The sequence below is a fragment of the Stylophora pistillata genome, chromosome 3 (genome assembly GCF_964205215.1).
Source record: "Stylophora pistillata chromosome 3, jaStyPist1.2, whole genome shotgun sequence".
NCBI classification, from domain to species: domain Eukaryota; kingdom Metazoa; phylum Cnidaria; class Anthozoa; order Scleractinia; family Pocilloporidae; genus Stylophora; species Stylophora pistillata.
In genome coordinates this window covers 26,769,806-26,794,474 of record NC_142521.1, presented here as the reverse complement: position 1 = coordinate 26,794,474, position 24,669 = coordinate 26,769,806, and the positions used below count along the sequence as shown (strand labels likewise).

Below are 24,669 nucleotides of genomic sequence, written 5' to 3'. Positions count from 1 at the left end.
GGAGTGGCATTTTTTGTGTCGTACAGGAGCAATTTTTTGTAGTCGGAAATACCTAAGTCTCCATCCTTCCCAAGCAGCAGAACTTAAATGAAGACATGATGTAATAATTTTAAAATTTTCTAACTTTTAGAGATCTAAGAAGTATGTTTCGGTCGAATAAAGTGAGTTTGAATTTTTTCCTGCTTGAGGAGATTTTCATTTGACTAGCGGGACCAATTTTTTTTAAGGAGCGTTCTATTTTGCAGCATCATTTTAATTCTGTGGTAACTTAAGTTTGCAGGTCGAAGGCAATCAAATGAAACCGCCAAAAAAAGGATAATTGGCTAAGTTCATCTCTTTCTTCCACGTAGATCTATTTCTTATTTATTTTTTGCCTTGTATACTGTAGATTGGGATTTCATCGATCATATCTGCATATCAAGTTAGAGTTCTAATCATTTGTAGCTGTAGGCGGTTGCACCCTGATTAGAGTAAGGTAGAACGTCACGCGTGTTGTGTGACGAGTTCAAGTCTCTCCAAACCCCTTCGAATCACCCCACAATCCCACGGGGTCATTAAGAATCTCATAGTCCCGCCAGTTCAAGGCGTCAGTTAAATTTTGCCATCGTCTACGACACTCTTGAACTGCGAGAAAAATGGCTTCTGCAATGGTAGGTTCACTTTTGCTTGAGGTTTGTGTTGTTAGATATAACATAGCCATTGTAGTGGTGAAATCGCGCGGGAAACTATTTGGTTGATCGGAGTAACAGACCTGTAATGGAAGGTGTTTATGATTGATTTGTAAGATATGTGGCGCGAAGTGTTATCCCGTTTGTGAATGAATTCTGGAACTAAACCGATATTGAAATTGTCAGCTCTTATGTTGGAAATAGAGATACCGCAAATTGATTTTTAGTCTACGATTTCTAACACTGATTAGATAAAAATAGCTTGTCTGTGTCTGTCAATAACTTTGAATGAGGCTTTTGTAAATATCAACATCCACATGTCAAGAGGGACTTTTATGTGTCTTTATATGTACCATGTCTAAGAAATCCGAGAAGTGCCATGGTTACGCTGTGAACAGGTAGATCTGCAAATGTATTACGCGGATGGAGGTTTTTTTACTCCGATTTGGAAGGCTACTTTGTAAAGCTACGACTTCGACTTCGAAGTCCAGACGCTCTCTCCTATGAATTATTAAAAAATGATGTGCATTGTTCAATTCAGATAAAGATAGCTTTTACCGAATCGTTCCTGATTTTAGCGTGTATCGTAATATATGGTTATATAATAAATTTCCTCAAGAAAAATTCGTCGGTGCTTTTTCAAATCGGTTTATTCTTTTTGAAATTTAGATATTTGGAACATTTTTTTTTCGTAGACAAAACCTTTGGCACAGCGGGTTAAAGCTTCTTTTGCAGGTTTTTGTGATGAATATTCCATGACACGTTAATGTCCTTGACATGTTGTAAACTCAATTAACAATTGAGAGGTTAGATCTTGGGATTCAATTAATAGAGGCCGCCCTTTCATCATTTTGTATAATTACTTGGCTTGTCATCTGGCTTCTAAACCTGTTACTCCCAGATGAATTAAATGTAACTTCTTCTTATATGATCAAAAAATTATCTCAGAAATTAGGGATGAGAATTGTCTAATTTATCATCTCAGAGGTTTTTAATCAATTAGACACCAAAAATTTTTGCATCAAACTTTCAAGATTTTCTTGGCCTCTAGAAAGAAAAGAGTAAAATCAAAGCAGATCGTGGTGGCAAAAAAGTAAATTGTTATTCCATTATGTACCATTCTTCCTTTTAATGTACATTGAATTGTCAACAATAAGAAATAGAAGCAGGAAGCTCTTGTGATTCACCTGTTGTTTCATTTCAACTCATTTAAACTTTCTGTATCATTACATTTGTACTTTGCATTACTATTAGACATGCATTTAATTTACATGATGATGATCAAACCACAAGGAAATCTGTTTTGTTTGAAAAATTAATTCAAAAGCAGAGATACAAGCTAAGTTAAGGATATGAGCTACGTCAAGAAATACTTCGTTACACTATACCTAAAAAAAATTTTTTTTATTACTGAGATGTTTTTGCAAATGGGAAAAATTGCAAAACTCCTTTTTTCTCACTGCCATTTTCCTAGCTCATTAGAAGCCTCAATTGACAAACTCCTTGTTGTACTAATTTTCTGTTTTTAATCCCGAGTGATATCTACCTTTCTTGTATGTAAATGTATGATTTTAATGGGGATGGACAGCTATTTGTTCATCTCAATCTTGTTTTTTGCTGTGCTACAGTCATTTTTAATAGAGTTTAGATGTTATATATACAATGTAGTTAATTGTCTGGTTTTTACAGAAAACAAGACGGTTCCTTTAGGTTTTCTAGAGAAAAAATATTTTGGGCCAGGAGAGAACTTCATGCTCTAAATTAGCTTTATGTTTTATTATTGTATGTTCAGTTGTATCCAAAATTGGTTTAGAACCTTCCCATGTAGGGCAAAGAAGTTTTGAACCCTTGCATTCCCTGAAGCAATTTTAAATTTGTAACATCTCTTGATTTAAATTCTCCATCCATAAAACTTTTGTCATGAATAGACAGTTGCATTGATCAGCTGTTGTATATTAAACAGATAGAAGACAAGATTCTCTCAACTGATTTATAGAGGAATGTAGGACAGTTAGGAGAGAGAATTTCATTTAGGAATAAGGTCAATTTAATTAATCTCCGTACAGTTTTCTATACATTTCCTAAGGTACTTGCTAGGAGAATTTGTCTAACAATCAAGAGCTTCCTTAGTTGGTGATCATTTCCATTTTTCTTGCGACCTAAATGTGTGATTCAGGGAGGTTATTGTACATGTGTGGAAAGATAAGATGCCACTTACTCTTAGTGTGCGAGGAAATTTTTCAAAGGACCTGTGATCATGCGTAATTGTCTTATTAATTAATTTATCTATTCGTGGTTACCTGTGTAAGTTAGAGTTGGGATTTTAACAAACCTGTGACACATTTCATTGTGTTGTATCATTAAGATCATAGTTCTGTACTTTGTCTTTAGGCGCAGAAAGACCGCATCCTTATCAAGGGTGGAATTGTTGTTAATGATGATGACATGATTGAAGCTGATGTCTTCATTGAGAGTGGAGTGATCAAGTGAGTAGTCAGCTACCTTATGAACACCTCTCTCTCATGGCGTTGTGGGAATTAAAAAAATATCAGTTAGTTGTGTGATTAGATCTGTTATTTGTTGATGCTAAATAGAATAGTTTTGGTGACGTAGGGTCACAATGAGTAGATTTATGGTCAGAAATTTCAGATGAAACCCAGCTTGTGGCAAGATCATCCTGAAGCTAAGGAGTTAGCTTCTTCCACTGATGGCACAGGTATTATGTCTCGGTCTCCTTTTCTGTAGCCATGAACCAGAATATCGCAATTTTCAAACCTTTTCATATACACAAAGATTTGATTAATCAAGTCAGTTCTATTTTATTCTTCACCAAATTATGTACTTTTTTTGAAAAGTTAGGGGTTAGGGGCACTTAAAGTGTCATTATGATACCTTATATTAAGATGTTTGTGTCTTTGCTGCAGCACTTGAGCTGTGGCAGGGGCATAAGAAGAGCATTGTTGATAACAGTAGAGGAACAACATGCTGATTATTATTATTCACTGTCTTTTTCCCTGGTGGGAAGATTTGGCTTGCTATATGTGTGTAAAGATTTTGATATTTCTACCTCCCTCCTGATCTGAGTTTGAGGTTGATGCAGAGCAGAAGGGAACTAGCCTAAGGGCAATTTAAAGCTGAAAAGCATTGTTTTTCTGGAAAAGAAAGTGTATTAGATTGTTTCAGGAAAAGTTGTTCCCTACTAAGGTTTAAGTTACATTGCTTGCAATTCTCCTTTTTCTGTGGGCAGGGCTTATAAATATTTACTTTGTATATGGTACAGTTACACAACACTGTATAAAGGAGAATGTGCCTAATTTATGTAGTAAATGTGGTATTTGTATATTGCGTTTAGCTATACAGTATATGTCTCTTTGATTGACCATGGATCAATTTTTTTAAGTTTTTCTTTCTGTTCAGGGCGCAACAAAAGTGCTGTCCAATAGCCCGGGGCTAGTGGAATGACTTGTTGGGCTAGCGTTTTCTTATCGCAGCTTGCCGGACGGGCAAGCACCACCAAGCACCTCTGTTCTGATGATGATAAATTGAGCTTTTATACCAAAAACTGTATAGCAGAAAACTCATGAGGGAAAAGGACAACATTATGAGGCCAAATTATTGTAGCATGACAACGTCTTGCGCCACATTTTAGTTGCGTCCTTAAATAATGTCATGACTTTTTCTGTTTACATAAGTGGCCGAAATATATTTTTTGAAATGACAATATTTGCCGACTGACAGCGTGCAGTGCAAGACAATCAGTCTAATTAAATTCCAGCCAAGTCATGGTTCAGTGGATTTTCTTGGAATTTTAGGTGCGTTTCGTTGGGAAAATCCAAATCGGGATTCTTGTTTCTATTTAGGGCTGCCAATTCATTATTAAAACAAAAAAGGCCCACTTCGTGTAACATTAAAAAACAAGAAAATACTTGCTTGGAGAAAAGCTAGCAGACCTGGTGCCGTTATCGAGTTGTGTGTTTGTTTTTATTTTTTATCGGATGCTAACGGCGCCAGGTCTGGAAGAGTTTGTCAGCGACGAGCTTTGAAGAGAATTTACTCCATTGAATGTCGACAGACTTCAGATTACAGTGGTAGTTTAATTGACCGATCGCAACGTTCATGACATTCGCAAAAATAACTGTGTTGTGATTTTCATAAATTTATAGTATTTTTCACTACTGTTGACGGGGTAAAATGTACATATTGAAGGAACAAACCCATTCGAGTGCAGAGGTTATTTTTCCTTCAGTATTTCGCCCATGTTTGAATGAAATTTTACTCTGAAGCAGATTACAGATCACAAGATTAGATCACATGACTGTATTTGGAATAGCCCATTACCGAATTACCCTTGGCCTCTTTTTCAAAACGAGGCTTGGTGCTCAACCATTATTTTGAAAATGAGTTTAATTTGCATGTGAATGAGAACTTATAATCATATGAAAGGATGAGTATCAGGACTCATTTTGAAAATGACACCAAGGGTAATTCGGAAATGGGCTATTCTCGTCCACAAAATTTTGATGTAAGTTGTAACTGCCACTTCTGATGGTCAGGTATAAAAACTGGTCGTTTCTGTTACATTGTTTAATTTGAGGTTGAAGTTAAAACGAAAATCACATTCAAGAATCAAAATATACAAAGAATTAGTTTATATCTATGCTTGGCATCATTACTTGTATTTTGCATAATTAAATAAATCTATTTTATCTTTCTAAACAATTTAATTTTGGGCTAGCTCCTCAGATCTTCGGGCTAGTAATCTCAAGTAACAGCTTGCCTGAAGGGCAACCTTGTCTTTTCGTTTTCATCTCACCCTGCTGTTTCCTTGTTTTTAACTTAAAATGAGACTTGTACAATAAATTTTGTATGTACTGACAGGAATGTTTGATATATTCTCTTTCTAGGGAAGTTGGCAAAAATCTTGTTGTTCCTGGTGGTGCACGAGTCATTGATGCTCAGAAAAAACTTGTTATGCCTGGTAATTATGCAGTTATTTGAAATGAATATTGATGAGTACTTGTGCAAAAAACGGGTATATCTAAATTGTTAGTTTACATGAAGATTTGTTCAGTAAGTATGTTATAGTTATTGACAAATGATTCCTTTGTGGTTGTTAGTGCTCTTGAAGTTGTACAGGTTTATAAGTTGTACAGATACGGGTGTACAATACACTTGGTAGATATAATGATATGTATATTGCAGGTTAAAGCTAATTTCAAGTGAAATGATGTCAAACTACCGGTAGTTTGAATTATGTTACCCAGTTTTTGACCCAGCATTGTTGTATTCCATTTGTTCTGGGCAAGAATGATATTTTTGAAAGATTTTGTCTTTTTACTACCAAATCATATTCATGGGTCAAGGGATGGAAAGTGAGAATGGGGTGTCTTGCATGTAAAGTTCAAGTGCGCTAAAATTCAGTTTTGTAGATGTGTATATTCATGCAACACACAATGTCATCAACACTAAAATAGGGCTTGGCTAAAGCTTGAGTCTGGTGTAATGTAAAAATATTTGCATATGTGTGAGTGGTCGATGTGTTTAAAGAGAAACCACATGTGATACTTTGTCTTTTGCTATTGTTTTTCATGTAAGAATTAAATTGTTTTCTCAAAACTGCAGACCAAGATTCCCGAAAAGTTCTTTGAGTGTGTTGATCCTTGTTTCTCAATCCCTAGTACTTGAACTTGATTTTTTATCCTCAAGTTTTCAGTAAATTTGAGGATCAAGGATCAAGTTTTGAGTCAAGACTGTCAACTTGCTTTTGAGTGGTATTGTACATTATCATTATTCTGGTCACTTCCTTTACTTCTGTTTCATGGTGTTGCTGATTCTTTTGTCAGGTGGAATTGATACTCACACCCATATGCAGCTTCCGTTCATGGGCACTGTTGCAATTGATGACTTTTACACAGGCACAAGAGCAGGGTTGGCTGGTGGCACCACTATGATAAGTGAGTAAACCGATGGAATTTTACCAACAATATATTAATTAAATTGACCCATTAATGGCCGCAGCTTTTGTAGAAAACTGTGTTTTGAAGCTAGTCCAGCAGATTTCGGGTCACTGTTGTGGTTCTAAAAGCTCAAACTTACCAAAAACCACTTGACAGCTCTTGCACTCGACGGCCTTTCGATCCAAATGCAAAATGGCGGCCTGAAAATCTCGGGCACGCGCAGAGAGCAAAATTTCGACATAGTTTTTGGGTTGAAAAGTCATGCCCCACTTACGACTTCTATTTTTCTCTCTTTCTCCTGCCCTTTTTTTCCCCTCTCCTTGCCTAAAGTTTCTCCTGACTTGCTGGAAATTGAGTAGGCTTCATTTTGGTGTAGAGATTTTTCAGAAACTACTCATTATTTTCAAAGCACATGCTTGGAAAGGTAGGTGGGTAGTGAAACACGATCTTCGTACAGATTTTCAGGTCAAAGTGACACGGTTTTTTGGCTATTTCTCCAATCTCCTCCACTCAATTGCGCTCATTCTGGTATCGTCTGTAAGATATTTTCAACCTGTTCAAGTAGGTGCTCGAATTCGTGCTCCAGGGTTAAAAGTGATGACATCACAGGGCGTAGAAAGGGTGTGGGTCCCCATGGGCGCATATGGGCGCACTGGATGTTAATGGGTTAATTAATTAATTAATGAATCAAAGCAGAAGAGAAGTAGTCAAGAAGGCTGGTAAATTCAACTTTTTATTTCACTCCAAACAGATCTCTATCTCAACTTTGTCAGGGAGGAAGCTTATTACCTGTAGAATCTTTTTTTTTTTTTATCACTGAATGTATGTCAATTTTTTTGCACTTTTATTTCTATAATATAGTTGACTTTGTCATTCCCAAGAAAGGAGAATCCCTGCTAGAGGCTTATGAAGTGTGGAGAAAATGGGCAGATGAAAAAGGTAAGTTTTAATACTGTAGGTCAGTTTTGTAAGGACAAGCTTCAAGCATTAAGAACTTTCATTATTTAATTTTCACTATTTTGTTATTTACCACATTAGGGCATCGGACTGTGCAAAGTATGGAACAGTTTTACACTTTTAAATATGAACACTGCAAAAAAATATGAACTGTATGCATTGTATGATCCAAATTCTGTTTTTATTTCTTTCTTTTAGGCTTAATGACTTTTTAAATATCAAACCTGCTAAGTCCTACAGATTTTTTTTGTTGGCCATGATAATACTGGAATTGTTTTGTTTGCAATCAAAGTGATAGTCTGATGAGGCCTTTGGATGTATGTTGTAGTTAAAATTTTTCCATAGGTAATTTTTTTAACTAGGTAAATATATTTTTTAACTAGGTATTTTCTATTTTAACCTGGTAATTTTTACTCAACTGTCTAAAAAAAGGGCCTTCATTTTTTGGGGTGTGGATGAAAAATAGGGGCCTGGTATTTTTAGGGGGTTCTTAAAAGATAGAGAGGAATTAACAAATTCCTCTCTTGGTCCCTTTTCCCTTCTATCCACCTCTACTCTTTCACTTTCTCACAATTCTGCTTATTAAATACTAACTAAGTTCCATCTATATTAATACCAATACTTCATTGAGAATAAAGAAACATTACTTACCCTCTGCGTTTTGAACCTATGACCTTTGTAGCAGATTAGATTTCCTGTCCATCACACTCTTCTCTATTCCAGACAGTCCTTGTTCTAAATACTCACTTTTTTCTTCCATTTATTCTTTCTTTGGTACCAGACTCACCTCGGTCAAAATTTAATTTATGCAAAACGTGCATGCATGTGCACTTGTATGAAAATGGGACTTATTCATTGAAAGCGAAGAAAGTGATGGAGGGTGTACCGTTTTGTGTTGCTAAAGACACATTTTACGAAAAGTTAGATGCCCTTAAAGGCTCCAAAAAAAGTAATAGTAAATTGACTGTATTCATAGATGATAAATTTTATGAGAATGCAAAGTACTGGCTCAAAAATGAACCCAAGAATCACGAGCAGTTCGGACTAACAAAGACAGATGTAGGGACGATTAAGAGAAAGCAGTGGACCATTCAAAATGACAACATCTTGTCAAAGGACCGAAAAATTGTAGTACCTAAAAGCCAACTTCATGGCATTTTATCCCAAGCTCATTCTTCAACCGCACACTGCAGGAGAGATAAAACTGGAGAGTTTGTAAAGAGAACATATGCAAAAATATCTCAACATGTTGTAACACTATTTGTCGGTCTGTGCCATCTACACCAACAACAAAAAAGTGTAACAGACCATTTGAAGCGGCCAATAACGAAACCAATACAGGCAAGTAATTTTCTGGCGCACGTACAGTTGGATTTGATAGACTTTCGAAATTTGAATTGTTCTTGTGGAAAAAACCACAACTGGCTTTTACATGCAACTGATCATTACTGCAAGTTCTCCTGGCTTTTTCCTCTGTCACATATAACCAGTGAGGAAGTATTAGAAGCAGTCACACAACTCTTTTGGCAGGTTGGCTTTCCCAAAAAGCTTCACATAGATAATGGAAGAGAATTCAAGAATAAGAACATGATAGACTTTTGCAATAAACATAAAATTGACCTAGTTCATGGAGCTCCAAGAACTCCACAAACGCAGGGACTAGTTGAAAGAAACAACAGAACTGTTAAGGAAAACTTAGCAAACATCCTGAAGGAGAAACAAGTCAGCTTGAATACCTGGTGCAGATTTGTTGGAGAGGCTGCCTATAAGAGAAATGTCACAATACACAGAGCAACTTCAAGAAGCCCATATGAACTTGTCTTCGGCATTCTTCCCCATAGAAGCATGCCAACAACACCATCACCACAACAATGTTTCTCTATGGAAGCAGATAGACAACAAGAAGGTGAAGATGAAAATGAATGTGCAGAGAACACAATTGAAACAGAAGTTTAGGAGCCTACCAGAGTCTCAGACATAAACAATCCTACCTCCAAAAGAAAAGCTGAAGAAAGTTCATCTCAAAACAGAAAACAAATAAAAAGTCAAACAAATCAAAACCAAAATAAATACAATGAAAAAATGAAATCCGCAAGACTGAGTGTAAAGAAATTTGAAGTCAATGATTATGTCTGTGTCAAAATTGATAAGATTGGTAAAAGTACTGCACTTCATCACAATGTTCTATTTGGGAAAATAGTTGAAATGGAAAACACATATGCAAGAATAGCAACCAAATTTGGTTTAATAACAACTCTCATTTCCCCCTCAAGATTGCCAAAATGCTCAAGCCCAAATATTGTTTTTGAAACTACTAAAGAAATAACGTTTACAGCAGCATGTAAAATGGCAATGGAACAATAGAAAATAAAACTGCTTTCAAGTTTATTTTTATATTTGTTGTGTTTTATAGCAACAGCAAACCATCTTATTTTTCTTTCAAAACCTATTCTCCTTTTTTCTGTTCTTCAATCTGCAAGTACATATGAACCCTGACCCTAATCCTAACCCTACTCCTAAACCTTATCGCCAACCCCAAACCTAATCCTTAACTTTAACCCTTAATCCTAACCCTAGATCTAATCCTCTGATTGAGTAACTGACAGAATCAGGCTAATTGCAGTGAAGATCTTGCTCTCTCAGATTGTTATATCCTTATCTCGACAAAACCCAATATCTCTATCATTTTTATTAATAAAAAAACAGTTAGTTACCCCATAGCAAGTGAAAAAAATATTGTGGTGCAAAATTACCCACGGCAGGTTAAAAAAATTGTACCTAGTGAAAAATAAAATTTACCTTAGGAAAAAAATTACCTGCAACATCTACATGTACTGTATTTCCCCAACTAGAAGCCAAAATACTAGAAATTGAGATAATAGTGGAAGAATGGTTATTTTACTTGATGGTTTACTGGTAACATTTGAAAGGGGTGGACAATTTAGTCTGCTTATATTATACTGTGCAATTTGGAAACTATTCCCCCCTTTTTATCTGTCAAACCATGAAATTTAATGCACCATTTTTATGTTTACCTATTGAAATTGCAAAAAATAAAACCCTGCAAAACATTGTCTGGCTAAAATTGTGAAATTCATTGTCCACAAAATTAAGTGCAAATAGGGAACATATTGTCACAGTAGTAACTGGGTTTTTATTATCATCTACTTTTTCAGTATTCGTCTTTTTACTAGTATGCTCATTACTCACTCAGCTTTAACAATTTAACATGCGCTGTTTTGTCTTTAGTTGATAAAATTGTTTGCAAAGGTCACAATATTTAAATTTTTTGTCTCAGTGTGTTGTGATTATGCCTTCCATGTTGCTGTTACTTGGTGGAATGATGATGTTGGAGATGAGATGGAAACGCTTGTCAAGGAAAAAGGTGATCAGTTTGGAAAATCCCCTTGTAAATTGTATACACTTTAGAGCAGACAGCTGAGGGAAATGGAGAAAACTATTTGGCCTTAATAAAACATAAACATTCTTAGAAATAGCAAACATAGAAATGTGCAGTGTTTCCTTGTCCAAGGTGTTCCTCAGGCATTCTCTAGCCACAGTGCAGGATATTTGTGCTAAATTTTCCCTGAATTTTTTTTCATTTGATGTGGAGAAAGCCCCCCAGATGAGTTTTCAAGACTCTCTTAATTTGGCTTGTACTACATTTCTAAATGACAACCCTTGCTAAGTTTGGATATTTGGCTCTCTTATCAAGGAATGATACAATCATTTACAGACTACCTTACCCATACATCTGTATTTGACTTTTTTCTTCTCTCTCAAATTTGTCCTTAACTTATCTTTCACTGAACTTTTCTCTTGTTTTCTTAATTTTTCAGGCATAAATTCCTTCAAGACCTTCATGGCTTATAAAGATGTTATGATGCTTACTGATGAAGAGGTAAATATGTTTGAGCTTTTGTGTGGTTAACATGTATGGAGTTGACGAGATGGAAGTGCATGTGATTTCAAGGCTTTCAAGTTTTTTTTCTTTTATTGTAAGAGTTTTAAATGATGATTGATGAAAGTGGAGGTAGGAATTCAAAAGAGCAAGAAATACCTTTTTTGAATAATCACTTTCACAGTATCCTGAATCTCTCTATTGTTGATTGTAAAAAAAACCCCACAATTTGGAAAAAATTGTGGTAAAAAGATTGCATCTACTCATGAATAATCAAGTTTTGAAAGGCCACAAACCTTGGAACTTTAAATCCTTGCCTTTAAAAATCTAATTTTCCCTACCCTCGTTTTATTCAATTCTTTTGAGAAATGGGGAAAACAAAAGCTGCAGCATTTCTACAACATTACCTTGAATCTTTTACATGACAAGAGATCCCTATTGTTTTGTTAAAAAAATGGAACTAAGTAACAAAAAATGCTTTTTAAATTAAAAAAAATTGTTTTGGTGAAATTCCTTAAAATGATAAGATCTTTTAATACTTTGACCCCCTAAGAGTTACGAGCATCTAATTTCTCCTAACAATATCGTCCCTGAATCACACATCAAGGTCAGGAGAATAAGAGAAATGATCACCAACTGAAGAAGCTTTTGATTGTTAATCAAATTCTCCTTGTCAGCACCTTTGGAAATGTTTAATAAACAGTATGAAGAATATGCAAATTGATGTTAGGGTGTAGGGTTTATTCTGAAGGTGCAATCTTTTCACACATACTTTTTTTTATGTAAAAGACACACTTACTGTATGTGTGTTTTCCCCATGATTTGGGGTTTGACATTAAATGTCCATGTCATTTCATTCTATTAATTTCTTTTGTGTGTCTTTTTTAACAGATGTATCACTGTTACAGCAAATGCAAGGATATTGGAGCCATTGCACAAGTTCATGCTGAGAATGGAACTCTCATTGCTGAGGTAATTTTCTAGTATCTGATTCAGTACGTCTTAGTTACCATTTAGGGTAAGGTTTGCAGGATTGTGGGGAAATGTGTTCTTCAGCAGTCTTTGGTAAGAATGCATGCAGTGTTTGATACTGCACTGCAGTGTAGTGTATGTATGTTCTTGTCTGGACAAAACTGTTTGTTTGATGCAACCAAGACATACACATAAATTTGACAGAGTTACTTTTCATTTCTGTTTAGGGCATAATCCATAATTTTAGGCTCTCATTGATGGTATCCTTGAAGATTAGCTGTTCTCTTGCTCTCTTGCAGAATGCAAAGAAGGTGCTTGCCCAGGGCATCACTGGCCCTGAGGGACATGAACTGTGTCGCACAGAAGAAGTAGAAACAGAAGCTTGTTTACGAGCCATCACCATAGCTAATCAGGTGAGTTGGTAAATAAATTCCGCAATGCCATTTTGTATTATGCAACTGCTTTGTAACAGTTTGTTATGAAATTTTATTTCCTTACAAGTTCTTTTCAAAGTCTGCTATAGAAAAGGAAAAGTCTCCAAAATTTGCCTTGCTCCCAAATTGTGCGTTGGTAGCCCAGTTATTAGTGGTGCCCATCTAGGTATATAGAAGTTAGGGTTTGAAGCTGTCAAAGCCTGAATTTACGTAGGCTTCTTTTCTGTAATTAGTTAAAGTGCAATCCACTTCTTAAAGTGCAATCCACTAGCAAGGATCATTTCTTGGCTTAATGGCAAGTCTGAGATTCACTATGACAACTATGAGTTGGTGAATGCTTATGTTATGCTTCGGTGTGGTATATTTTTTCCAACTTTCTACCCCAGCTAAACTGCCCCCTGTACATTGTTCATGTCATGAGCAAGAGTTCAGCTGATGCTATTTGTGATGCCCGGCGACGAGGCTGTGTTGTCGTAGGGGAACCAATTGCTGCAAGTTTAGGAACTGATGGAACAAATTACTACCACAAGTGCTGGAGGCATGCAGCAGGTACATAATTATATAAACCATTTCACGCCGAAATGCTAAAAGTTAGCAGTGTGCAGCATGTTACTATTAAAGTTCTTTGCCTGGAGTGTCCAGTATTTTAATTACAGTATACAACACTCATTTAGGTGGTTTTTCATGTTCTCATTACCCCACAGCAAATGAAAAAAATATTATGGTGCAAAATTACCCAGGTTAAAAAATTGTACCCAGTGAAAAATTAAATTTACCTTAGAAAAAAAAAAAATTACCTGCAACATATACATGTATATGTGTGGTCATAGAGTTATCACTTGTAACTTGTTCCTTTTTCGTTTTAACCAACTGCTTATTCTGAATAGTAATGTGAAGATTGTATTTGAATTTTTTGATTGCAGGTCATGTTATGGGGCCCCCTCTAAGACCAGACCCAACCACACCTGGTCACCTCATGGATCTTCTTGCAAAGTAAGTTCTTTACAAGCTCTGTGCTTCTTATGTATACAGGTATGTTTACCATCTAAGGCTGTATAATGGAAGAGACGATTCTGTTGAGTTTTTTCGGCAAGTGGATTTTCAATTAACAAACCACTTAAAACAGGGTGACTGCTTGATACAGTGCCACTTATTACAGGTTTGACTGTATTGTCCAGCAAACAACTATTAGGAATACTCAAACTTATGAGGTGGCTGTTCTCTTAACGCCAAATTCTTGTGACTAATTTAAAAGGAAACGTGTTGTAGTTAGAGGAGAGAATTGACAATCTGATCTTGGGAGTTAAAAGTTTAGATATATGACTGCAATCCCTATGTATAGTCATGCTTTTGTGTATTCTCACAGCGATGACCTTCAGGTGACTGGAACAGACAACTGTACTTTCAGTGCAAATCAGAAGGCTCTTGGAAAAAACGATTTTCGAAAGATTCCAAATGGAGTTAATGGTAAGAATGAAAAATTAGTTACAGTGCTCAGGAGTGAATTGATGTGTTTGTGTGATACATTATTTTGTGCACATGCTTTGTGAAATACATGAAACAAATGTTGTTAGCATACCTTATCATATGATTTCAAATGTAGAGGAAAGTTATAGTTTGAAAAATTCAAACTGATTATGTGTTCCAAATTTTAATGATAAATGACTTAGTAACTTTTTGAAAATATATTTGTGATTACAACTCTTGATTACTTGAGGAGTGGTTGATGTGCTCTCAGCCTTTGTGTTTGCTAAAGTACTGGTATGTAATAGGCCATTTTACAGTTGTGTACTTAGTTGCCAAGCCTTTGATTTGGGGTGAGGCTGAAGGTGACCTTGTCGTGATAGAGACCTGTATCTAGTTAGCATGATAACAAAGTGATTTACATTTGAAAAGCAGCAAGGTTTGTATCATAACAAGGTCGCCCCTAGCCTCACTCCCGTTCAAAGGCTTGGCAACCAAGCACACAACTGTAAAAAATGGACTATTGATGAAGTGTACTAGTACGAGGACACTGCTCATGTTTTCTTGTTTTTAGGTGCATTTGTTCATATGCATCATCAATGCACCAGCGTAAAGTTTAAAACTGTTTCGGTGTTTGTCCTTCCTTGAAACAGGGGTGGAAGATAGAATGTCTGTAATTTGGGAAAAAGGAGTGGTAAGTGTATGCGGACATCAATGATGTTCCTTGTTTTGCTTTGTACTCAAGAAAATCATTCCCTTACTGTAACTCTACAGTGGAATGTAAAACCCCTTGGTGTTCATTACTTCAAACGCTTTTCAACAGGTTAAAACGTCTTTCTCAATAATTGTGACACACAATCCAATGTTGATCTTTTCGTAGAATTTTTGAAGTAAACAGATGTTTTGATCTTAAAATCTTTTGTTCTGGGAAGATTCCGAGCGAGTGCAAGTGCGAAAATTACGTGTAGCACGCTAACTTATTTATGTTTTGGGTATTTTCCAATCAGGAACAAGATATTTCGCTAAGTTCAGAAAATTTGAGTGTAATATTTATCACACTTATTTTAATCTCTCGCTCCTCATAGGCATCGGGGAAAATGGACCCATGTCGGTTTGTTGCAGTGACCAGCACAACAGCCGCCAAGATATTCAATATCTACCCAAGGAAGGTAAATGAATTACACAGTATGTACTGTTTATCAGCCTGTTCCGCTACTCGTCGCAGATGACACTCTTGTTTCGCCATGCTCCGGTATTGCGCCTTGTATACTTCGAGCCCCGCTTGTTAACTGAACGGCTGGGGCCGGCAGGTGTCTGTGGGAATGTGGATCTGTAAGGGGGTTGGTCTATGCAACACAGAACAGACCCAGACTTACTGCCTCTGAACCGCATCGTTTTTGGTTTAATTTAATCTATTTTCCAGCCGTAGAAAGGAAGTTGTACCCAAAGGGAGTTAGGCGGGAAAGCCACTTTTGACAGTACGTGTACTGTGCGATGACAAGCTAGTAAAAGAAAATAACGTATGTTGATGTCACCACTACGTCTCATTGAGTGAACTTTTCTTTCCATAAGGGCCGTATCGCCGTAGGATCTGATGCAGATGTCATTGTATGGGACCCTGAAGCCACACGAGTTATATCTGCCAAAACTCACCATCAAGTAAGTGTTCCTGCAAAGTTTAAATATATTTAGTCCTCTATGACGTAGAAATATTTTTGATTTTCAAACTTACATTTGTCCTCACTTAGTTTAGCTCACTAACGAAAGAGACAGATGTTCCTAGATAAAGGAGTCTCTTATTGTTTAGGTTGAAAAGAAATAGAGGAATGAATATATAAATAAGAAATGAAAAGCCTCCATGTGTGTGAGGAAAGGCACTGGAAGAGAAATGTGTCTGGCCCAGGGGAAAAAAAACGGCATTTTGGACTATGAATGTCATTGTAAGCAATATCACTTTATGTTTCCTAATGAATTTTTCTGATAAAGTAATACCCAGCTAAAACAAACCTGTTGATTGCTTGACATCTTGATATGAACGGAACATAAATGACAGGAAAAAAATGAAATAGATAGGCAAATAAGTAAATGAAATTAATATTTTTATGTGAGTACGAAATTTTAACACGAAATTGAGTAATGTTTTCAGTAGGTTCTTAGCATCTGATTTATATCTTCGATATTTAGTTTATTTTCTATTTTACGCTTTTAACCTTTTTGCTACTCTTTTCCTTGATAAGTCCTAATTTTGTGCTCGTGTTATATAATAGTTTCTGATTTCTTTTTCTCAATCTATTCTCTAATTCTTAACTTGAAATCAACAGGCAGTAGATTTCAACATCTTTGAGGGAATGGAATGTCATGGGGTGACGGAAGTTACCATCTGTCAAGGAAAAGTGGTTTATGAACATGGAGAGGTTCGTATTGTGTCCTGAATCCAGGTCTTTAAAAATAGTGTTCATTCTCTTGATTGTTCTCCTCTTCATTTATTCGTTCGTCATTCCTTCCTTTGTTCTCAGGTGCGAACGCTCGTTTTCTCTCTACGTGCGCGCGGTTAACTTTGCGTTTATTTCTTTGCAGCTCAACGTAGTGCGTGGATCGGGACGGTTTATACCTACTCCACCCTACCCATCGTATATGTATGGCCGAATCTTGAAACGAGATGTGGTGAGTATTGTCGATAGTTTGAGAAAAAAGAAAAAAAAATTCAGTGTAGAAGGGGTGGGGGGAATGGTTATATAACATGAACGTTTGTGCTATTTTTTCTTTTAAACGATAATGTGTGGCAGGATTTATGTATTTTTTACTTTTAGCTTGACCCTTTTTGGTGTCTTACAATTACTTTAACTTTTGTCTAGGAGCGAAATCTCTCTGTAGAAAGTCTGAACGAAAAGACTTACAGGAGGTCTAATCCCTTTATTTCAGACTCGTAAACTGGTCAAAGTTGAGAGGGAGCCGTACAATGGTCCCGTGATAGAGATACCCTTTTCGGAGCCCATACCTGTTGTGTCCCCATCGCAGCGCAAACAGAAGCAACAAGAGCAGAAGAAAAGTGGTGCCGCGAGAGACCTTCACAAGTCTGGCTTTGAGCTCTCTGGTGAGTGAAAACCACGGGCTCTTGGGGCACAATCGTGTGGCCTTACATTGGTGGTCTTGATATGTCTCGTTACCGGAACGTGCTGATCAAACGATGAACACCTCTTGATTTGCCTTCGTAGACGTTGCTTACAAGTAACGCTACAATTATATTTCTGTGTAATCGGGAGTTGGAAATTAGGTTTTGGAAATGATACGTATTGATCCCGTTTGATTGGTACCGGGAAGCTTAATAAAGGACGTAAATTAGGCCTTGCTTGCGCGTGTTGCCTGCCATATTCCCTTCGCAATTCTGTAGAGTTTTATCTCCCTACCCTCTTTGACTCATTTCCTCGAGTGCCTGTTGTGAGAATTTTAAGCTTTATGAGGACTCGATAGCATGCTCAGGTATCTTTATCGCTATATGTTCACATGAATTGATTATGATTCAAAACGGATTGTTTATTTCGATAACAGAAAAAAATAGGTTGCTTATGTGATCAAATTAGTGAGAAAAAAAAATGAAGGAGGAACCTGTCTTCGCTTCTTTTGACGTTTTTCGATTTAATTTTTTCGGCGAAAATCTTTGTGATTTCAGAGATATGCAGCTTGTTTACAGCTGTAATAACTTAACGTTTCCTTTCGTTAGAAATATTTTCTTATTATTGTTCTTATCTTAGATGTTGAGGATATCAAGAAATTTTTTAAATAGTACAATTCGACAGTATTAAGAAAAAGAAAGAAATAAACAAGCAGAAAAAAAAAAACGAGAGAGGAAACCATTACCAACCAGTTGTTTTGGAAGTGTCACCTCCCTTAACCCCTTCTCGATCCACTTTGCCATTCGCGGACAACACGTTAGTAAGCGAAAATTTAAGGTAAAAGCTTTGCATCCTATTTGGAGGGAACCTTCAATCAACGCATTTCATCATTGCTCCGTTAGAAGCTTTTGTTTTTATCGTGAATCTTGTGGGTGGACTCGTAATTCTATGTAGTACGCTGCAGTATGGAAGTTATCAAGTTTGCAGCTATTATTTCGTTGAGGGAAAAAGTATGGCCGTCTACTTTACACGTTATCCACATCAAAAGCAACCCTGCTAGGTAGTTGGTGTGAAAAGAAATTCGACATTACATAGTATTAGACTCTCTCTTTTCTGTCCTTGCTCTATTGTTGAAGGAATAACAGCGAAATTGTTCTCTTGAGAGTTTATTGAAAATTTTTTCTAGGTTCCAAAGGTTGTTAAGCCACTTACTCTTATTTCAGTTCCTAAAAATTGCCCCGAGGCTCCTGTGGTATTGTGCGATGCGAAGTGGGAATCTTAACAACTGGAAGCGGAAATGGGTCCCGTGAAATGACTTCTGGAACCCCGGACATTTTGAATATATGTCAGAGAAAACGCCGCTTTCGGTGCTTGACTGGTAACTGTGGTTGACCTCTAATTTGTATTTTGTTAATTTTTTTGTTTGTGTCATTTCTCTCGGTAGGTAAACAAGATGATGATAATGTGCCCGGGAGATCTTCTACCCGCGTTTGTAAGCCGCCTGGTGGTGGTTCCTCGCTGTCACTGAGCTGAAAAGGCTCCGTGCTGGACTTCTTCGAAAATAATTTACTTTTCTTGAACATCGTCAGGGATCACGAAGTGGTTCATCAATTTTGACAGCTTTAACGTGTTTACCAAATAACCAGTATTTCCGAAGTGGGTGCAAATTTACGGCTTTTGTGAAACACTGTATTCATAAGTTTCAGGTCTAATTTAAAGAGTCAAGCATTCTTCAGTTGACTGTCGATTTTTATCTGGATTGGCTCAGTTCGATAAAGTTTAACCTGTGATCGGTTTTGGAAACTTCAAACACCTTCTAGACCAATCACATACAAAACGTAAACCAATCGTCATCCAGATTTCATGCGCTCATGTGGCGCCGACGTTTTCATCTTCTTAGTACCTTGTGATATAAACCTTTGTTTTAATGGGTCATTATAAACTACTTTGCCTTTGCGACACTCGATAGAATAGTGCTCCTATACACTGATTGTCAGTCAAAGTCAAACTAAACTATTATTAACATCAGCTCAGTGTACTGTCAGGTCCAACCTTTTTTCTCTACATTTTAAGCGAATGCTTAGATCAGAATAATGCAGCTGACGATACCCAGCCTGGCTTGTAGCTACAGATTTGCTTTTCTGGCTAAATTAGTCAGTACTGGGTTACTAATCCTCTTGGGTGTCTTGTGTAATCGCCTTCTAACATATTGGAAACGTTTTCTTTGAAGGAAAGAGAAAAGTTTATATTTTGTTGGTAACTTTGTGAAAACATACCGAAGGATATTTTTTCTGCATAATTTGCCTCCAAGATCGGAGGAAGTCTGTGGGTATTGTCGTACTTTTGCCTATCCTTAAACAGAGAACGGGAAATACGCCTCGTGGTAAAAATTTTTTACATATCGAACCGCTGGATTAAAGTACTCAAGGGACAGTGATCATTGGGTAAAGAATGTCATACCATTGTAGAGAAAGTATTTACGCAAGAAAGGCTAGCTTGCATATTTATATATTTTGAGATTATAATTTTGAAAGAGAATGGGTGTCCTGTTGTTGAGAGCGCTAGAATCCGTACTAAGAGGTCTGGGTTCTAGCATAGGCCTACTCGAAATGGTTTGCTTAGTTGTACCCCTCAGCCACGAGTATAAATGGATATCCGATTATTGTCTGGGAGGCCCAGGGGGGTAAATCAGCGATGACTGCGGCAACCCGGACAAATTCTTCAGGGAATGAGTCTTCTGAATCGTTGGCTTACGTAACCTTTTTCGGGGCAGCACCTTACATTTCATAGAGAGGGTGTCTTGACAGTGTCTTGACAGTGACACTAGAATCCAAGAGGTTTTCAGTTTCTTGAGACATTCGGCATTTACCAGCATGTCCAAGTCTTTAATTAATTTTAGTTAATTTTGAATTTCTTAAATTCGTGTTTTTAAAATTTATTGCATTAAAATTGTGAACTGTTACATGGTGTGTTAACCTCAGCAGAAAGCAGTAAATAATAAAAATAATAAAAATAGTAATTAAAAAAAAAGCTTACAATTCGTAATGCGCAACTCAAATCACACCAGCGGAACATGGTATACGGCAGCTTGGGGGAGCCCTCTTTATGTGACCACGGGTCGCTTTATAACCCGGGTTGAATCACCGCAAGTAGCACCCTGTTGGTGTGAAGTAAAGTTTGTAAACGTTTTCGTGAAAAAAGTGTCTAGGGTGGGTTAGTCCCCTGCCCCTGCTTACAACCCGATTAGAAGGGTTGAGGTTTGTTTCATTCTTTCACGCTAACATTTGACCTGAAGCCAACCAGGCTGGGTTATTTCACGGAAATGACTGTGTTTTCGTCCTTATTCCATATCTTTTCTTTATCTTATCTTTACTATATGACCCACTACTGTGTTCACATCTCATGATTAACTGTTGCGCGCGGTTCGAAGTATTAAGTTTAGAAAAGGTGTTCCTATAGCGTCACGCATACTCTGTTTTGAGGCTGGTCGGAGAATCGTCGGAAGCATTAAAGTCTGGACATCTTACTACTAAAATTCCCAATCATTTTCTACGCAGTGTGGAGCCTTCCTGAATTCTGTAATCTGGTGAAAGAAAAGGGGAAAATTAAATGAATGAGTGATTATATGAATGAATGAATGAATGGTTGATGTAATAGATGGATGCACGAATAAATACACAATAACAAATGGAAATTTTTTCTGTAGTTACTCGACAATTAACATGCAAACAATAATGTGGTAAATAGATCAACTGTAATTAAATTTGACTAGTGTAACTGTATTGTTCTATATGTATTGTAAGTAGTGTAAGTTAATGTAGTTTAAACATGGTGTAAAAAGTAATTATAGCGTAAGTACATGTGTAAGTGTAATAAACAATGCTGTATTGATGTCCAAAAAAAAAAAAAAAAAAAAAAAAAAAAATACACAATAACTGATAAAGTAATCATCAACCTGATTAACAGAAATAGTGATTGGTTCTTTCGTCAAAAAAACGTCAACACAGTCATGACATTGGATAGGCTCCACTAAGTTTCCTCGGTACGCATGGTACTGCGCATCCTTGTGAAACACCGGAGTCGCCAACTGCTTGAGCGAGGCAGTTGTTGCCACCGTGTGATCTAAAAGAGAAGGGAAATTATATCGATTAATTGTGGTTGGAGAGAAATTTTCTGTCTAGAATTGGGCGAATTGATGAGTTTTTGAGGTGGAATACAGTGAAACCTGTGTCAATCGGGCAGCCGTAGGACTCTTAGTTACTGGCCATTGAATAGGGTGTGTCCTTAATATGCCGTAAGCTTTATAAAGGTTGTAATGTCTGCGTGAACCAAAATTTTGGGAATAGATAACGTGTAACTAATCTCTTTTTCAAGAGCTCTTTATGAAGCAAACAATTTTCCTTTGAAGAGTGTGGACTTTGGTGTTTGGTCATCTCAGTTATGAAGGAAAATCACGTCGTCTCCAGCTGTTCGGCGACAAATGAAATCGTTATTTCGACAGGAAAAAATTCAGGTTTCTGCTATCTCTTTTAAGTTGCGTTCACGGTGATCGTGTTATCCAGACGGGTGAGTATTTGAGAGTTCCAACGTGTAGCATCTAAATCAATCACAAAAAAAGTCATATGTTTTAATTCAACCATAGCTCAAATATGGTGGGCAAAAAGTTCTTTGTAAATAGCTACTGGTAATCATGTTTTTTAAAGCCGTTTTAATTGTTTCTTTTCACGACAACATGATTTCTGTTCATAGCGAATTGGCATCGAAGTGATTCGTTGGCGAAGAACATTTGCTACCCTAGAGAGCGCTAGTGTGAAAGTTGAGCTTTACCACAGACACTGCACAACTCAAAATAGGCTGCAGTTATGCTTAAAGAAGCGTCTTACTCTCATTACGCGAAATGTAGTCCACAAGAGATGCAAACTTTCCTATTTGAGGGTTTTTCGTCTCGTATCCTTCCTTTTTAACCTACAAAAGAAATTTAAGAGAAATTGTGGGTTGCATATTTTGATTTTTTTCTAAATGAAAGAAAAGGATGGCTTGTTTTTGGTTTGTTCGTTTCATCAAGTTTGTTTTTTATTTATGCAAAACAGCACCGAACTGTGTGCAACTTTGCCGTCACTTATTTATCTGCTCATTTGTTTTGGAAGGCTATACTGTCCTCCAATGACGATGTTACATAAGGGTCAGCCGGTGCATCTGACCCAACCTGCATTTCAACTGAGTCCCAAGTTTGGCCGTACAGCGGAAAACTGGTTAGGCTGTTTAAAAGAGTCCTGTGCACGACATACTCCTCTCTGGCCATGGTCAAGAAACCGCAAGTTTCATTGTGTCTCCTTCGAAAAAAGGGATAAGGCTACTTCAAAATAAAGACTTTTTACCCGTTCCATGTCCCATGGACGCGGATTGCCTCTGAGATTCGAGACCCTAATACAGGTACTTGAAATGAGGTAAGAGTTGAAGACTCTTTTTCACGCTCTCGACAACAATAGCTTCCGTCACTGGACATTTTTTTATCGTTTTAGTGACGTACAAAGCTTTCAACTGTAGAAATTCGCAGAACAAAGTGATAACAGACCAAGAGAAAACAAGGCTGGCTAAAAAAAACAAAAGGGACTGTGGTAGATGAACCCCAAGTTTTTTTGTCCTTTTGAGCCTAAAAGTTACAAATTTTCATGACACAAACTTCGTCGTACCTCTGTAAATGGCCATAAAAGGATAATGTTGTAAATCCTTTTTAACTTACCTCCAAAGGTATTGCAATTGCTACAAGCCCATCTTGAAATCTGTGTACAGCCTTGTTGTACTTCTTATATTTCTTTCGGAAGAATACCAAATGCAACTATAAATAAATGACAAGACATTATTTTGAGGTTAAGGGGCAGTGAAGGTTGTTTAGATGCTGGGGCCTGGCTTGGGAAAAGCCGAGTAAACCACGTTGGGCGCAAGGTAAAAGGGTTTGAACTGTTAACGTCTCATTTAAGAGCTACTAAAGCTACATCGATTCTTATTGATTACAGGTGAACTGAGCTAGACTCATTTTTATCCGCCCGGCACTTACCTCACCAGAAACTGAGATCCATCTAGCGTGTGCTGTTCAGCTTCAGCCCTTGTACAGTAAACATGGAAATGAAACTGATCCATGGCGTATGGTGCTGTTAAAGATCCTCCAGTTAATAAAACAGTTTCCTGGTCTTCGGCGAGAAGTTTAAATGTTGGTTTGTGGTTGTGGAGGTTAAAAAAACGACCGGATACAGCTCTGTTGCCCTTATCGATGTGAATTTGAAGTGGATATTCAGACCTAAGGTAAACTGACCTCAGATCTAAGTGTATCTCTTCTTTATATTTGTCATCCTCTGCAATTGCATAAAAAGGAACATGCAATTATACAGGGATGTCTGTATGATGCCGTCAGAATTTGGTAAATATTTTCAACCCGAGAATGGGATCTTCTATAGCATCTAAATACCAAGTCAAGAGATTAAGTTTTTATACTTGGTTTTTATCTCTTAGAGGTACAAAAATCTCTGCGTTTATGTCTTCGAAGATAACTGTACACTTTTTTTTCAAAACGGTCGTGGAAGGAATGGACTTTCATTGATTCTAACAGCTGAATTTTGCTTTAAGCACCAGCTATACAGATAAAAGTATATTCACCTAGTTGGTAAGTACCTTGATTGGAGTTGTTATCAGAACATCCAGATCTTATTCCTTTAGGGATTCCTCACTAGCCGGTGTACAGTTGCCCCTTCCCTCTGAGAGGAAATTGGGAAGGGGCCCTCACCGATTTTCTTTTGGAGGGTAGGGGTGGTTGAACACAGGGTAACTCCTAATCCCTTAGTGTGACAATAATATATGCACGAAAGGAAATGTTGGACTTATTAAAAGAAAACTAGCGGACAGAGAGGTACGGTCAAGGCGTAGGCTTGGACATGTTCATTCTACCAAGAATATTTTTAGTTCCTGAAAGATTTTTCCCCGTTATATGCGTACTGCACTATGAATTCTCATCTAAGAAATACCATTTCTGAATATCAATAAAAAAATTTAAGGGAACTTACTCATAATATGTTCTAAAACTCGTCTATGAAGTTTCTGGGATCGAAGCTGAAAGGAAAAAAAAATCAAACTGCCATGTGAGAAAGGGAGGTAAATTTCAGATGCCCGATTCAGCGGGTTTTATGTTACGTGGAGCTTAAGGAGTGA

At 37.0% G+C, this 24,669-nt stretch overlaps 3 protein-coding genes across 3 annotated transcripts; 2 read left to right on the top strand and 1 right to left on the bottom strand.

Moving 5' to 3' along the window:
• The first annotated feature begins 547 nt into the window (after window positions 1-547).
• LOC111338963 (dihydropyrimidinase) lies at window positions 548-20,428 on the top strand. Its single transcript, XM_022945530.2, has 19 exons — window positions 548-650; window positions 3,060-3,154; window positions 5,573-5,646; window positions 6,512-6,622; window positions 7,487-7,564; window positions 10,881-10,967; window positions 11,422-11,483; window positions 12,375-12,455; window positions 12,755-12,868; window positions 13,276-13,438; window positions 13,813-13,882; window positions 14,256-14,356; window positions 15,007-15,047; window positions 15,439-15,522; window positions 15,926-16,012; window positions 16,675-16,767; window positions 16,931-17,017; window positions 17,276-17,447; window positions 18,911-20,428. Exons 1-19 carry the CDS (start codon window positions 636-638, stop codon window positions 18,997-18,999), a joined length of 1,704 nt encoding a protein of 567 aa, XP_022801265.2. The 5' UTR covers window positions 548-635; the 3' UTR covers window positions 19,000-20,428.
• On the top strand, window positions 7,580-9,970 carry LOC148735355 (SCAN domain-containing protein 3-like). Its single transcript, XM_088753333.1, has one exon. The coding sequence runs from the start codon at window positions 8,402-8,404 to the stop codon at window positions 9,536-9,538; it is 1,137 nt and encodes a 378-aa protein (XP_088609459.1). The 5' UTR covers window positions 7,580-8,401; the 3' UTR covers window positions 9,539-9,970.
• Window positions 20,386-24,528, bottom strand: LOC111338945 (carbonic anhydrase 2). The gene is made up of 6 exons (XM_022945510.2): window positions 24,525-24,528; window positions 23,530-23,819; window positions 23,210-23,305; window positions 22,350-22,431; window positions 21,422-21,588; window positions 20,386-21,049 (listed from the first exon to the last, which is right to left on the bottom strand). Exons 1-6 carry the CDS (start codon window positions 24,526-24,528, stop codon window positions 20,996-20,998), a joined length of 693 nt encoding a protein of 230 aa, XP_022801245.2. The 3' UTR covers window positions 20,386-20,995.
• Between the last annotated feature and the right edge of the window lie 141 nt (window positions 24,529-24,669).

Coding starts and splice junctions, on each gene's coding strand:
- LOC111338945 (XM_022945510.2), bottom strand. Junction 23,306..23,529: donor TAGATGGATCTCAGTTTCTG/GTGAGGTAAGTG, acceptor ATTTATTTATAG/TTGCATTTGGTATTCTTCCG. Junction 21,050..21,421: donor TCACTATTTCTGTTAATCAG/GTTGATGATTAC, acceptor TTCTTTCACCAG/ATTACAGAATTCAGGAAGGC.
- LOC148735355 (XM_088753333.1), top strand. CDS start 8,402: ATGCATGTGCACTTGTATGAAAATGGGACTTATTCATTGAAAGCGAAG.
- LOC111338963 (XM_022945530.2), top strand. Junction 12,869..13,275: donor CCATCACCATAGCTAATCAG/GTGAGTTGGTAA, acceptor TTTCTACCCCAG/CTAAACTGCCCCCTGTACAT. Junction 13,883..14,255: donor CTCATGGATCTTCTTGCAAA/GTAAGTTCTTTA, acceptor GTATTCTCACAG/CGATGACCTTCAGGTGACTG.